The following is a 15,844-nucleotide window of genomic DNA, read 5'->3' as shown; positions in this document are numbered from 1 at the left end:
TAATTAGAGGAGGTGCCACTTAATGTTCCCCAGCGGCTACACGGGGACTCGGGTGGCCCCCGGGAAGGAGCTTCATCTGCAGCACCTCAAAGCCACTCACTCAGACACGGCTTTGGTTAGCTAGACAGCAACCCAGGAGATGCGGGAGACTTAACCCAGCAGAGGGCAGCTGTGCACGCATGTCCTGGGACCAGGCTGCCACTCAGCCTGGAGCATGGGCTCTCAGGGGCCGACAGGTTTTAGAGAGAGCGCATTCCTAGGGCAGTCACTGCAGCAGGGGAGAGCTGTGTCAACCAGAGAACCAGTCACACTCCTAAGTGATCGCCAGTCTGCATACTGACACACATTTCGGTTGCTGGATACGTTCTGTAAAATCCCAGGAATCACAACCTAATACAGGCTGAAAAGCCCTGCTGCCTCAATATTACACATCTACTAAAATGACATGCACAAGGGCCTCTTAAAGTTTCTATTTAGTGGTAGCGTAGGGGGTCCACAGTGCGCGGTTTCTGTAACCAGTGCAAAAATACAATCTGAAGACAGCACACACCATTCTGTAACTGCAGGAGAGCGCATCCTCTGCAAACACACTGGCATTTGCTGCCCACATTTCCGGCTGAAACGCTCCATGCCAACACTAGCTCGGAGAGCCAATCAGGGAATTCTTACCATCTGAACGCTGTGCTATCGTCTCTCTTGGCCACTTCCTATTTTCCTTCCTACCCATTTATAATGGCACATTTGTGAGGTTCTTTCTTCAGTATCTGTCTCACCACGAGAGTTCAAGGGCCACGAGGACCAAAACTGCCTGTTACTACCATACATCCAAGCGTAGCACACTTCTTGGCACATAGTACGTGTGCAATTATTATCTACTGAATAATGTAATGTTTTGGGGTACATTTTCAACTGGGTGGGCCAGAGTCGGAAATCAAATTGGATTTGCTTAGATGACAAATCTAAACGGTATCAATAAAAACAAAAGTATACTTAATAAATACATTATAAACCGAAAGCTCACAAATGAAATAAATTCTTCAAACTTCACTATGACAGTCCATGTGTCAAGTGTCAACTGTGACCAGGGCTTTTAGGGCACTGTTGTCACAAAACTGTTTCTTTCTCTCACAATTACTGCATTTGGTGACTATTTTCTACTATTACATTTCAGGTAGCCGGGTCTTGGGGAAACAATGCACAGCGCAGTGCAGCCCGTGGAAAGCGGAACCTTACTAATGCAGAATAAATCTCTGACCGTGTAGAAGAGGTTTGAACCGTTAACCTAACTCGAAAACATCGGCTGCTTTCAGAATTGCCTGATCTAATCTATCACATTTTTTTCTTTTCCTGGCAGTTGCTTTTCCGTGTCATCACTGCTTTCTGCATTGAGAAATTAACAACTGGGTATGTTTTCCTGCCCTGCAGATGGATGGGCATTCATCAATATCCTTCTCCAATGTCTTCGACTTGACAAGTTGGGTTTTACACAAGTCAACTGCAAACCACTTAGCGACCTCACCCTCCACACTCTACAAATGTCCCTGATCATAAAACCAGAACGTCAGTGGTGTGGCCATTAAAAAAAAAAAAAAAAGCGCATCAAGAACACTCCCATGCATACAAAATGGGAGGCTGCACTGTCAAGGCTTCCCACAGCCCAAGTGGGGTCCCTCCGTGCACGGGGCTGCTGTTGTACTGGGTTTAATACAGTAGGTCTGTGACACTGCTCCCCTCCCCCATCCCATGCTCTCTTTCATTTCCTCCTCATAAATATGAAGAACATATTCCCAATCCTTGTTGAGCAAATGATTCATGCCAAAAGCCCAATATGCACTGACTCAGGGTATTTATACTGTCTCTGGTAGCCAGTATTTGCCAGTATACTGTAATTATTTTTGACAACCTTGCATTTAAGGTAGCCACAGATAACCAACTTAATATTCAAATGTTCATAAATCCTTCTGTTTAATATCCTCCCTACCTAATCTATGTACATTATTATTACAGGTAATGCAGAAAGTACAGGGCATGAAAAGTGCAATTAATCTCGAGCCTTCCCCAGGAAGCAATGTCACTCCAAAGCCAGGTTTCCGTATTAATAGCATTATTGGGGGAAAGGAACTTAGGTTCCAAAGGAGTGCCCTCAAACTCCTACACTGGGAGTCTCGAGCTGCCTAATTAAGAATCTGTCCAGTCTTGAGATCCCACATCCCTCCTGTACAGTTGTAAAAATACACACTACGCAATGTCCTGGTTGTGACAGCAGGGCCAGGACAGACCGGCTGTAGTGGATTAAAACATACCCATTCCTACTGTGCTCCTGGGCTGGCAAGTGGGTACCTGCCACCCCCCCTTGAGTGGATCCCTCTGGATCTCACTAAAGGGCTCAGTCGTTCTTCTTCTGAAAACAAAATGCACCGACTTCCCACCCTCCTTCAGAGGGGAGGCAGAGACTTCTCCCACCGCCCTCATACTCCTCTCCCAGCCCTTCCTCACACCCTGCTCCATCACACCCAGCCCGCACAGGGTAAGGCTTACAAAGTGAGCAGTCAATAACAACTCTTTCACGTTCAACAAACGCTGATGAACTCGATACATCTTCTATCATACATTTATGCAGGGCACTCCAAATTAGCAAGTACTGGTGACTTCTGTCATTTTTAGACTTGTCACTGTCACCAACTCCAAGGGATCCAGGACTCTTTTGGCCTAGACTACCAATACCCCACAGCCTTCAGGGGAAATGCAAAACCAACCCCCAAAAGATAAAAAACCAAAAAACAACCAGAACTCAAAAACAATCAAAGCGATCGTGGCTGTCCTCTGGGGCCACAGTTGGGAACTGCAGCTTCAGTCAGGAAAGGTGGGGGCTGAGCAGAGATCAGTAAAGAACATCGTGAGACCACTGGGCACGGTGAGTTGTGCAAATCCTCAGGAGTCTGTCCTTGCTGCCTGAGCAGCAGTGAATGCACTGACCTGCACACAGCAGCAGCCAGCAGACAGAACAGAGGTGACAAAAGCTAAAAATATAAACAGTTTCAAAAACAGGCTTAGGTCAACTCCAGGGACAAAGGGGAGTGAGAGTACACTGCATGTGGATATGGATGCAGGGGTGGAGGAATGGAGCAATGCCGGGGGTAGGGGGGGCGGGTAACTACCCCTATCTGCTCGAGCCCACAGCCGGAAAGGCAACCTGGCCTCCAGACTGTTCCTCAATGTCTCCTCGGGCTGCACGATGAGCCCCAGGGACCTGCTCAGACTCATTATAGGCTCAGCTGCCACCTTCTCACCTGTACGTGAAGGATTTCTAGTGTTTAGCACCAGGACTGTCCCTGCCCCATTAGAAACTCTGGACTTTACAGCAAGCATATATTACTCACATAATTAGGGGGAAAAAAATTAAAGCGCTGTCTTCTCCCCCAGTCCTGAATACATTAGGAATAATGTTCCTAACAAAGACTTATCAATAAATAACAGGAACGGATGGAAGAGAGTGCAAGCCAGAGGATCACGTGACTGTCTACATGCCAACAACACTGAAGGAGCACACAAGGACCCTGGGATAGGACCACCGCTGTGTCGTACATGATGGGGAGAAGACTTATTGTTCCCCTTTCACACCTCTGGATGAGGATGTTTGAAATATTTTTTTCTTTTTAAACCATGAGCATATATTACTGTCATAATAAAATTTATAAAAATAAATTAATAAAAACATTCCTCCCCCCATTTTTTTTTTTGCATTAGAAAGAGACAATAACATTTAGGCCAAAAATAAAATGTCACCCCTGAAAATGAAAATCTGACTGCACCCTGTTTGGGGCTAGGGAACACAGGTGACCTTGGGCAAGCACAAAAACTCTCTGATCTCAGGAAAGGAGCTAATACTTCAAGAGATTGTCTGAGGATGGAAGAGGTTTATTTGCAGAGTGCCTACGACAGGCCTCCCTCAGAGCTGATCTGTGTAAATCCTCACAAAAGCTACTTCCCTTTTTTTCTAAGACACTCATTAAAACATTCTGTTGGAAAAGGCTTAATAGACAGCTTTAAAACATCCTAATTTATGGGCCCAAGAGTTCAGAACAGCAAACTAAAAGAAACCTGCATACGGGGTAGATACCTACCTGCAGAAACAATGAAATGTCAAACGTCACAGAGACTCATGGAGAAAGTCAGTCATTTTGGAGACAAGGCCGGGTCTGAGGCAAGAAGTGGTCGTGGAGCCTGTGCCTCTGCGTGCTGGCCAGCTTTAAATCCAGCTGCGCCGGCAAATACTCACGTCCACACCACCCTGTGATTTGTGACTTACAGGAAAGCTAGGAACATGAGGGCTGGGAGAGAAATTTCCTGGTTCCCTTTTGAGAACACATTTTAATGGAATTCACTGCACACTTGGGTACATGGTTAATAATACTGTTAATAAATGAAACATAGCGCTAGCTCCTGATTCTACCCAGTTCACTAAAACCACTGATTAATATGGCAATGAAAATAAACCACCACCACAACAACAAAAAAAAAAAAAAAAAGAAAGAAAGAAAGAAAGAAAAGAAAAGAGGAAATTTCAACCAGGCACGTAACGCCTTGTGCTCACTCAGCAAACGGACACCACTACTAGACTTACATTTTCTTTGGAAAATGATCTCGTGAAACACAGGTATCTGGTAACCTTGGATTTAAATAAGCCGTCTTTCCAGAGGTCAGCGTCCACGCCATCTGCCGTCTGTGCAACCTGCACCAAAGAGACAGAAGAGGAGTGCAGGTGAGGCAGGCTGGAACCGAAGGTGTACTTGAGCAGCTTCTTCGTACCCGCGCCAATTAACATCGGCCCGGACTCTCATAGCATCTCATTAGTTCATTTCACCAGGCGCCGGGAAGAGACTTTCCAAAAGGTTTGGAAAACGGGGAGTGTGACAAATACAACTTCTAAAAATATTGTCCCCAGGGAAGCCACTGATTAAAGACACCCTGACAAAAATGGTTCTAATGAGAAAAGAGCAACTTTTGTTGCAATGGACCAAGGAGGGACTGGAGAAGTCAGCACATTAAGTTGCTCATTACCCCTTACTCAGGGGACGGCAGAGGGTGCAGAAAAAAGTCCAATGGGGTGTGAAATGCCACCTGAGACGGGCACCGCCCACGAGGAGACGGCCGCGGCGGCCTGTTCCAGGACCCTGGGGCCAGCCGGGGTGCTTCGTCATCGGGACCCTCGTGGGGACTGGGCGCGGGGTGCCAGGGAAACTCGCTCCTCGCTGTGTCTTCTCCCTACAAGCTCTGCAAGGGGTACTCAAGGTCGGAAACTGTCTCATGATAGAAAAATAAAAAAGATTCAGCTCCTTGTTTATAGTCTCACTAAGAAGCCATTTTCCCGTGCGCAGCTATATAGCGGTGATCCTCTCAGACGCATCCAAGCATGAAGCCAGCCTTGAGCTGAGTCTTAAAGGACCTGTGTACTGGGCTGGGGGCTGGGGGGCCTCGTGTGAAGACTCCTGCTTTGGGGCAAAGAGTGGACAAGGAGATTGGAGAGCTGGACGAGGGCAGCACAGCCCCCATCTCCTTCCAGACGGCTCTATTCCCGGCCTGGCAGGGCGTGCTCTGCTTTCCCGCCCAGCAGCCCAGCAGGATGGCACTACCGGCCCAGGGTCTGTGGTTGGCACCCCAGGGGGCACGGCCAGGAAGACGGAGGGAGTGGCACCCCATTTTGGGATGAGCTCAAAGCCGTCTGCTCTCTGTCGTCTCCCCGGTTGTCCTGTTGAGGTTTAGACTTTGGGATGCGGTCCTTGATCTGACAGACTGCTGAAAGCACCTCCATGCTTTGCACAAAAACTGCCCTGATTCAGCCCCATCCCGAGTACACGCTATATAGCGCGCCAGCGGCCTGGGGCTGTCACACGCGCAGGACGGGGGCGTGTTGGGCTGCGCTGCCAGGACATCCCCAGGGCCCCCCACAGCCATGTTCTCCGAGGCTGCCTCAGAGAGGCCCAAAGGCCAACTGGCAAAAGAAAAATGCCTCTTTTCCCCCTCCAAACAGAACAGTTGTAAATTAGCCAATGCAACACAGGAAAAGAAAGGTCCTTATGCTACATTTGCAAATATGTTTGGCCTGAAACCTGGAGGAGGAATGGTATGGGGATAATTTCAGGAACCCTGGCTCCAAATATGTCACCCCCACAGAAAGACATGAAATAGAACGGCATCAGGCCTCCTCAGCACTTTTCCCCATAATGGTCTTCCATCAAGTTTCTTGGAAAACATGAGATTTCAGGCAGTGGCACTAGCTCTCTGCCACCAAGGATCCCCTGGGTCGATTTTCTCCTGTGGATTCCATGTTTTGAAAGATTTTTGTTTCCCCAACTGTCCTTTTACTGTACTTCCTCAATTCTAGGACGTAGTCATTTAAACCCACAGATTTAAAGAATAACCCTTCAGGAAAAAAAGAACAGAATGTCAAAAGGTACAGATCTATTTTAAGATGCATTCCAATTTTAGAACCATTAAGATGTGAAAAAAAAGATGCTGTAGGAATAAAGAAATAAGGGAACCTATATGGTTTCTCTATAATAAATATATTATCTTTAATAAATTAAAAAAAAAAGAGTCTGCAGAACACTGGAAGGCTGTGGAACCCCACGCTGGGACCTCAGAAGACAGAGCTGTTTTTAACCTCCCACTAGAAAAGGAATGGAGTTCAGAAGGGCTCTCCTGGATATCTGGGAATTGCACTGGGGGGTGGGTGTACCCTAAATCAAGACTATTGTTTCCAGGGCTTGGAAATGATGGTTCCCTCTGCTTGCCCCACTGCCTGAATTTTCCTTTTTCTGGGTGAGAAGCCACCTCACTGTGATAAAGAGGCCGGGGCAAGTGTGTAAAGAGAAAAAGCTCGCAGCAGGCCTGCCCTTTCCTCAGAGGCCCAGACAGTGGCGGTCCTCCAACCCGCACTGGAGAAGCATTAAAAATGGACCACCAAAGGCCTGGCTTTGCCCTGAGGCCACAACTCATTTGCAATGAAGTAAAAATGTGTAATGCCCTTCAACCTCAACTAAGGGGAGGTGAGGAAGGTGGTGAGAAAGCGCGTGAGCAAGCACAAGCGCGTGTGTGTGTATGTGTGTGTGTGTCTGGGCAAAGTGCAGAGCTGCCCAAAGCCTGGACCTATGCAGGGGATGGACTGAAGTGAGGAGTGAGAAGACCCGGGGTCCCAGCTCATCAGGAGCACTAGGGAAGTGGGCCTAGTGTAACAAAGCCGGGCATTCCCAGCCTTGCCTTCCCTGTAACAATAAGATGTACCCAGAAGCTGCTTTCCAACCCAGTCACATAAAGGTGTTTACTAATCTTAATTCTTCCCATCCCAAATTAGATGAGCTAACAACCTACAAGATACATTATGTATGAGGCAGGTAGCTGCATGAAATTCACGTCTCAACTCTGACCATGAGACCCCAGCAGCCAGCCTCTGAATCCCGGGACGGGAAAGGCCGTGGGGAGGTGGGCCGAGGGCTGCAGGAAGATGTGCTCTAGGTGCAGCACAGCCCATGAAATTAAGAGGCAGACCTGAACTTGACACAGGATAGCTGAAGCAAGCCCCCTCCTCCTGGGGGCACTGTGGTTAGAGATGATGTATGTGCAAAGCGTGTGGCTTAGTGCACACCAGGGAGCACCAACAAAGCTAGCGCTAACATGCCTAAGCGAAAAATGGAGACATCTAGTCTAACATTGAACCAAACCTTTAAAGTGATGTCATGCTACATCAAGATGCAAAAAGTCCTAAACCGTCACGCTGGGGTTCAGCTGGTCCTCTGTGATTCCTTCCCCATCTCTGGGACTAGATGTAGTTTTCAAATACAAATTATACACATGTGCAATTAATGTTTACCTGCCCCCTGGCTATTCTGCCACTGGACTATAAGCTTCACAAGGAAAACGGCGATCCTCATCTCTCCCTTGCAGTAAGCATAGTGTCTGGAACGTATGGGCTCAATCAAAACTTGTTGAAGGAATGAAAGAATCAGCCATTCAATCGGGAGCAAAATGTGAAAAGCTATACACCTTGCTAGCTCCCCAAGCAAGGTAATCTCAAAAAAAATTTTTAAGATTTTATTTATTTATTTATTTGAGAGAGAGGGGCAGGGAAGGAAGGAGCAGAGGGTGAGGGACAAGCAGATGCCACACTGAGCACAGAGCCCAATGTGGGGCTCGATCCCACGACCCTGAGATCAGGACCTGAGCCCAAATCAAGAGTCAGACGCTTAACTGACTGAGCCACCCAGCACCCTGGTAACCAAACATTTTAAAATGAAGTTTCCAGGATATAATCCCTTCAGCTGAGTGTATCCCCTTCAGAATCCCCACTCTGTGAGGCCATATACCCATTTCAACAATGAGGTCCTTTATTCTTCTGGTCATCTTATTGCTCTCCTGCCCTGTTCCCCAAATCACTGGAGTATGTCCAATGCTGTCACTATGCCTTGAGTATCTGTTTGCGGGGCTTCACACGTGCACACCCACACACATACACTCTCACACACACTCTTTTATTACACACACACGTGCGCGCACCCCCACACAATACACTCTCACACATACACTCTTTTATTACACACACACACTCATTCTGCTCTCTTATACACACTCACTCTTGCATGCCCTCCCTGTCTTTCCAGAGTCTCCCTGGGTACAGGAGCTGCCTCTTGGGAGGAGTAGGTGGGCAGTGACAGACTGAACACATGGCTTTGTCTCCCTTCGCTGCCAATATTCTTCTCAAATGACAACCATGTGGAGAAGGTATGAACCCACTAAAATAAAGAGCAAGAGCAGAGTACGATGCAAGAGAGATGCCAACAACTGTTTGGATGTGGAGTGAAAGGCTGGGCTTTAGCAAAGTGGAGTGGTGATGACATCTAAGGACCTGAAGGGACTAATGATCTGCCCCCAGACCCTGGGCCCCAGAGCTACCAGATTCCACTGGGGTGAGGGTGGGGGCTGTGGGGGTGGGTGCGTGTAAGTTTCCAGCTGAAATAGGAAGATCCGAACAAGGTCTATAAACATAGCAGTTATACTCCCAGATCCTTGTCCCCATTTCAGATGTATTTTCTGCAGAAATGGAACGAGTAAGGCTCAGGGCTCCAGAACATCAAGAGGAAGTAGACTCCAGACTGAAAACAGGGGGGTAACTATGCACACTGAACGGTGGGCCCTCCCCTGCACCACCCCCACCCCGCTCCCACCAGGCTTATCCTCCTTCCTGCTGCTGGCACCTCAGCAGCCAGGGGTATCCCCTAAATGCTGGATATCGAAGGATTCATCTCTGGAGACACTAAAGAATGCCAGAGAGCGGATCGGCACACCCAGACTCTGGGGTCTCCTGCTCCAAAAGCTACTTCCCGGCTACATCACCTTGTGAGCCCCCCACCAGCCAACAGGCCCCACGCCCACCCCCGGCACTCCAACCTCGTTCTTAAATATAAACTGACAACAAAGGATCACCAGGTGCTGGGGGTAAGTCTCAGATATGAAAGACAGGGTCCAAACTAGAAAAACGGGCATTTGAAGGTAGCACAAATTGTATGAGGAAATAAAGTTAAGGAACAAACAACCAAACCTATAATTCATATAATTGCAACCACCAAACAAGAATGGAATATTGGGAAAAAAAATTCTAAAGGATCAATTTAAGAATAATATAAAGAGCCTAGAAATAAAAATGTTATAGATAAAATGAAAATTTTTTAAAAATACTGGAACAGAAAATTGAGGAACTCTTTCAGAAAGTAAAATACAAAGATGAGATAAGCTATAGGAAAGAAAAAAACTAAGAAGGCTGAAGGATCAGGACAACATCCAACTAATGAAATCTCCAGAAAGAGAAAGAAAAAATGGAAGAGAAGGTGAGTGGACATATTAAAGAGGGCTTGAGTACTCTAGCACAGGGAATGAAAAAGTCCCAAAGCAAAACAGGAGAGAATCCCACCAAATTTCAGAGAAATAAACCATCTTTAAAACTTCCAGAGAGAAGTAACAGGTCACATACAAAGGAATGCAGATCAGAATGCATCAGACTTCTGGATAGCATCACTGAATGCGATATAAGACAAGAGAAAAACATTTTTAAAATTCTAGGGAAGGGGCACCTGGGTGGCTCAGTTGGTTGAGCATCCGCCTTTGGTGGATCCTGATCCTGGAGTCCCAGGATTGAGCCCCACATAGGGCTTCCTGCTCAGTGTGGGGTCTGCTTCTGCCCCTCCCCTGGCTTGTGCTTGCTAGCTTGCTCGCTCTTTCTCTCTCTGGAATAGATAAATAAAATCTAAAAAAAAATAAAATTCTGGGGAATTCTGGAATTCTCTGCCTAAACCAATTAATTGTGAGGGCAGAATAAAGACCTTTGCAGATGCGCAAGGAGTTAAGAAGTTAATCTCCCATCAGGACTCTCTTGGGAACCTACTGGAAGATGCATCAGCAAAACTGGGGATGAAATCAATGAAGAGGAAACCACGAATCCCAGGAAACAGATCCTGCACAGGACGGTGATGAGAGGGGCAGCGGTGTGCCAGGGAATAGACACAACACGAGGAAAAGAAGAGAAGGCCACGGCGGGCCATCTGCAGGAGGAAGGGATACGACAGTTTTTAGAATTGTACTTAAGCCCTGGGATGAAATATAGATGGGAGTGTGACAGATGTACTGGAGCGTTTAGAAAACTAAAAACACAGGCATAAAGTTGTTTGAAAACATAATTTATTAACTTAAAATTTTTTTTAAAAATGTAAAAATGTAAATGTAAAAATCAATAGGTGCTTAGTATGGAGATTCCTCAAAAAGTTAGAACTAGAACTACCCTATGATCCAGTAATCACACTACTGGGTATTTACCCCGAAAATACAAAAACACAAATTCAAAAGGATACATGCACCCCGATGTCTATAGCAGCATTATCTACAACAGCCAAGATAAGGAAGCAGCCCAAGTGTCCACTGACTGACGAATGGATAAAGAAGATATATGAATATTATTCAGCCATAAAAAAGAATGAAATCTTGCCATGTGCAATGACATGGATGATGCTAGAGAGTATTATGCTAAGCAAAATATGTCAGTCAGAGGAAGGCAAATACCATATGATTTCACTCATATGTGGAATTTAAGAAACAAAACAAATGAGCAAAGGAGAAAAGAGAGAGAGGCAAACCAAGAAACAGATTCTTAAGTATAGAGAACAAACTGATGGTTCCCAGAGGGGAGGTGGATGGGGGTGAAACAGGTGATGGGGATTAAGGAGGGCACTTGTGGTGAGCACCTGGTGATATATGGAAGTGTTGAATCACATATATGTTATACACCTGAAACTAATATAACACTGTATGTTAACTACACTGGAAATAAAATGAAATGAAATAAAATAAAGATAGCTGGGAAAAAATTAAAAAGAAAATTTAAAAATTCAAATATAAAAATCAACAGACACCTAGACAATTAAACAAATGAAAGCAACAAGTCAATGACTAATTCCAAGAAAATGAAAAGGTTGTACGAGAAAGAAAAGCTACCCCCAGTACATGACCTGATGGAGTGGTACTCTGTGTTTGCCTTGTCATATGTAAACACTGACAACCAATTTACCAAAAATTGTGATGCTCTCTGATGGGGGAGATTATAAGAAAACTGAATGTGTAGGATAGGTAAATCAAGAAATAAGCAGTATACTCAAATTATTTACAAACATGGAGATAAAGTACCAGAAGTGAAGAAATCTAAGAGTTGAAAGTGACTACCTCTGGGGGGTGAAAAAGGAAGAGATGGGCTGGGGGCTGCTACATGGTCTTACAAGCCTTTCGGTACTCTTTGATTTTTTTTTCTTAAGCAGGCACCACACCCAGTGTGGAGCCCAACATGGGGCTTGAACTCGCCACCCTGAGATCAAGACCTGAGCTGAGATCAAGAGTTGGACGCTTAACCAACTGAGCCACCCAGGTGCCCCAGTACTCTTTGATTTTTTTTTTTTTTAACTATAAATGTATCACTTTGTTAAAAGAAAAGTGAATTTATTTTTTTAAGATTTTATTTATTTATGAGACAGAGAGAGAGACACAGCCAGAGGGGGAACACAAGCAGGGGGAGTGGGGGAGGGAGAAGCAGGTTTCCAGCTGAGCAGGGAGCCCGATGTGGGGCTCGATCCCAGGACGCTGGGATCATGATCGGAGCCGAAGGCAGACACTTAATGACTGAGCCACCCAGGCGCCCCAAGAAAAATGAATTTAAAAAAAAGTGGAAAGCTGGGAAAATATATCATGGAAGACCATACGGGAATGTACTTTTCCTTTTAGGGAAACCCCCATCAGGGACATTCCTACAGGTGCAACATGACCCAGTGCCAGTTACCTCCTCGGTGTGTTCCAATGTCCACAGCTGTGTGCATGGTGGAGTCCAGCTTTCTCTACTGCTAGAGCCCACGAAGAGTTACTCCCTGGGGGATTCCTGTGAGTGGTAGCCCCCAGCCCTGCAGAACCAACCACAGGACCTTATACCACTTTATACTCCTCTCTATTCAGCCAGGCCCCGTGTTTTCACCGCATTCCTCTGCTTGCGAGACACAGAAGTACTAGAGCTCACCCACGTGAGAGGGAGGGTGGGGAAATGGAGCGAGAACCAGGACACAAGCCCACAGAAACCAAGAAAAGTCAGAGCAAGCAGACCTCAGCGAGAGACAGAGCTTCTGGTTCACTGGAGGGCCAGCGCCAGGCTCAGGCTCCCCGGGGGGTTGGGGGCAGTGCAGAAACCTGATGCCACGGCACCCTCGCAGACAACCCTCCTGTGCAGTCTGCTCCACCGCGGCACGTACTGCGGCTAACGGCAGCTGACACTCACTGTGCGCATCCTGCGTGCCAGGAGCCTCCCTAAGTCAGTAGTGTAAGTAATGCATTTACACAACACTAGGAGTTACGGTGAATCATAATCAGTTACTCTCTGATTTTATAGGTGAGGAAACTGAGGAACAGAGGGTCCTGGCTCAATCAATTATGGTATGCCTATGCAACAGAATATTTATTCAGTTCTTAAAAAGGATGAAGTATATTTACAATTATGCCCATGATATATTAAGTGGGGGGGAAAATCTTCCTACCAAGAAGCATATAAGAGGACATATATATGCAGCTCTTCCAAAGCAGCAGGGGAAAGATGAACACTCCAGTCAAGGAATGGACTATGGCCGTGAACCAGCAGTTCACAGAAGCAAGACGAACGGCCAGTGAACATGAAAATATGTTCCACCTGGGTAATTATTAAATTCAAGTGCCAACAACAAGATGCCACTTTCTTTATCAAACTAACAAAGACACACTTTAAAGGGGAAAGAGGCTATGGGGGAAACAGGTGCCCTGACTGCGGCTGGAGTATCAAGTGGTAAACTTTAGATTAGATTCATTTGGTGCTGCATACCACATGCCTTAAAAATAGACGTGCCTTGGGTGCCTGGGTGGCTCAGCTGGTAAAGCGTCTGTCTTTGGCCCAGGTCATGATCTCAGGGTCCTGGGATCGAGCCCCATGACAAGGCTCCGTGCTCATCAGGGAGTCTGCTTCAGATTCTCTCTCTCTCTCCCTCTACCCTCCCCCTCCGCGCTCACTCTCTCTTTCTCTCTCTCTCTCTCAAATAAATAAATCAATCTTAAAAAAAATAGACATGGCTGTGACCCAGGAATTCCACTCCTGGACCGAGAGCCTAAGGCAATGATGGGATGTGGGCACGAGAGGATGGCCACCATGTGGTCATTCGCATTGAGCTTCTGGGGGCCCAGCTCTGATCACAGTGCAGAGGACAGACAGTCGAACAAGACAGACCCAGGCACCGACCCCACAGGGTCACAGTCTCGGTGGCGGAAGACACACAGTAAACACAAACAAACAAATATGTAAGATAACTTTGGAGAGGAGCAAGTGCCTTGTATAAAATAAAATAGGGTAACGGGAACAGAGACTGAAGGAAGAGGCTGCTTCAGGTGGGGTGACCAGGGAAGCCCCCTCTGAGGAGGTGCCTCAGAGGGGGACAAGAAGAAATCATCTCATGAGATCTGGAGACACAGCCTTGCAAGGCAAGGGAACAGCTACTGTGAGGACAGGTGGAAACCAGGCCAATGGGTTAAGGGGACAGAAAAGGGGGCTCCCGTCACCAGAGCCTGGTCACATGGGAGGACTGTAATCTATACGTCCCTTGGGGCACAGTGTTTACAGAAGTGGGGAATGATAAATTTCTAATCATTAGAGAACATCCTTACAGTGGAAGACTCAGCAGCAGGAAACAATTTTGAGGACACGTATCTAGGAACATGGAAAGTTCCGGGGGAAAGACTAAGTCACAAAATAGTTTACATAGTACACTCTCCTATTTTGTTTCCTAAAAATAATCTACATAGAAACAGATCTAGACAAATGTAAAGCAAAGCATTAACCACTGTTTGGTTCTGACCAGTTGAGATTATGGGCATTTTTTGGTGTTCTCTTTCTTAAATGAGGTATAATCGACATACGTTGCATTAGTTTCAGGTATATAACATAGTGATTCGATATTTGTCTATAGTGTGAAATGATCACCACGGTTAAGTGTAGTTAACATCCGTCATCACACGGAGTTACAGAAATTATTTTCTTTTGCGGTTTAGACTCTCAAACGTGCAACACAGTATTATTAACTCTAGTTGCCACTCCCCATGACTGCTGTATTTTATAACTGCAAGTCTGTTCCTTTTGACTCTACATAGCTTTTATAATAAGAAAAACAACAATCTAGAAGACTTCATTTGCTGGGGTGAGAAATAATGATCTATGGGATTTAAACCCGAGAAACACTTCGTAAATCAGTTCCCCATCTGAGCTGCCCGGAGAGGGGCTGTGTGCTAAGTCCTTAAAACTGTCAGCAGTTCTTCCATGTCAGCATTGGGTACTCCTTGCCCAAGAAGAGGTTCTCGAAAGACACCACGGCTAACCACCAGGCTGACTACCAGACGGGTTACCCCGTTCACACCCTGGTGTTTTAAGGGAGCCCACCCACAATTCAAAGATGTATCTGGCAGACACAAAGTGATCAAAGGGGCGAGGAAACTCTGCAGACATTCCAAAGGAAATATCTGGCTGACGCTGTGAATAAGAATGAAGTTCAAAGGGCTCCTGATGTGTTAGATCATCCACTGTGGAAACACAGACACTTGGCCCAGGTCAGACAGTAGCCAACCATGAAGCCATTTCAACTCTTAATCAGAGCAGTTTGGGCACCACATGAAGACAAGGAGCCTCAGTAGCCTCTCTTCTGAATCCCTAACAGGAGGTATGCCCAAAATGCTTGCTTAAACCCTAAAGTGAAAAGAGCCATCTGACTGACAACGAGTCCAGAAATCCTTGGTTGTTGTTTGATTTATGATTTCATTTGCATTATTTTATCATTTTGTATCCTGAATGAACAGCTCAAGTCTACCCCAGATTTTCACCTGAAATGTCGAATGTTTCTTAGCAAAAGAAATGGATGCATGCCCCTGTCCCTGAGACTGCTCCATCTCTCTCAGTCTCTGCGATTTCCTGCCTCCCTGGCTTTGCTCTTGGGGTTCCCTCTGGAACCTCGTTGTGTGGAACACTGTCATCACTTTGGGCCTGGCTGAAGGAACCCTATCCCCGCAAAGCCTCTCTGATGATACCAGCCAGAAGCACATGCTCTTCTTCCGGGATCTTCCCTTTCCTCTGGCTTCTTGCATGAAATCTCTAAGACAGAGAAAACCACAGACAAAGGAAAGAACTCAGATTTTTGGAGTCAGGTAGATTGGAGTTCAAGTCCTGGCTTTGCCACTTATATACCGGAGTTTCCCAGAA

General features: G+C 46.3%; 1 protein-coding gene across 8 annotated transcripts in view; it reads right to left on the bottom strand.

Annotated features, from left to right (window-relative positions):
- Window positions 1-15,844, bottom strand: part of MVB12B (multivesicular body subunit 12B) — a 268,277-nt gene that overhangs the window by 121,706 nt on the left and 130,727 nt on the right. For all 8 annotated transcript variants that reach the window (XM_064579178.1, XM_064579180.1, XM_064579179.1 and 5 more), the window contains one exon: window positions 4,625-4,732. In XM_064579178.1, coding sequence (XP_064435248.1) covers window positions 4,625-4,732 — 108 coding nt within the window. The remainder of the gene's footprint in view (window positions 1-4,624; window positions 4,733-15,844) is intronic.

This window comes from Mirounga angustirostris, unplaced genomic scaffold, assembly GCF_029215605.1.
Source record: "Mirounga angustirostris isolate CCGP_5_RB_7025 unplaced genomic scaffold, mMirAng1.0.hap1 SCAF_15, whole genome shotgun sequence".
In the NCBI taxonomy this organism is placed as follows: domain Eukaryota; kingdom Metazoa; phylum Chordata; class Mammalia; order Carnivora; family Phocidae; genus Mirounga; species Mirounga angustirostris.
This window is presented reverse-complemented; position numbering and strand designations above follow the sequence as displayed.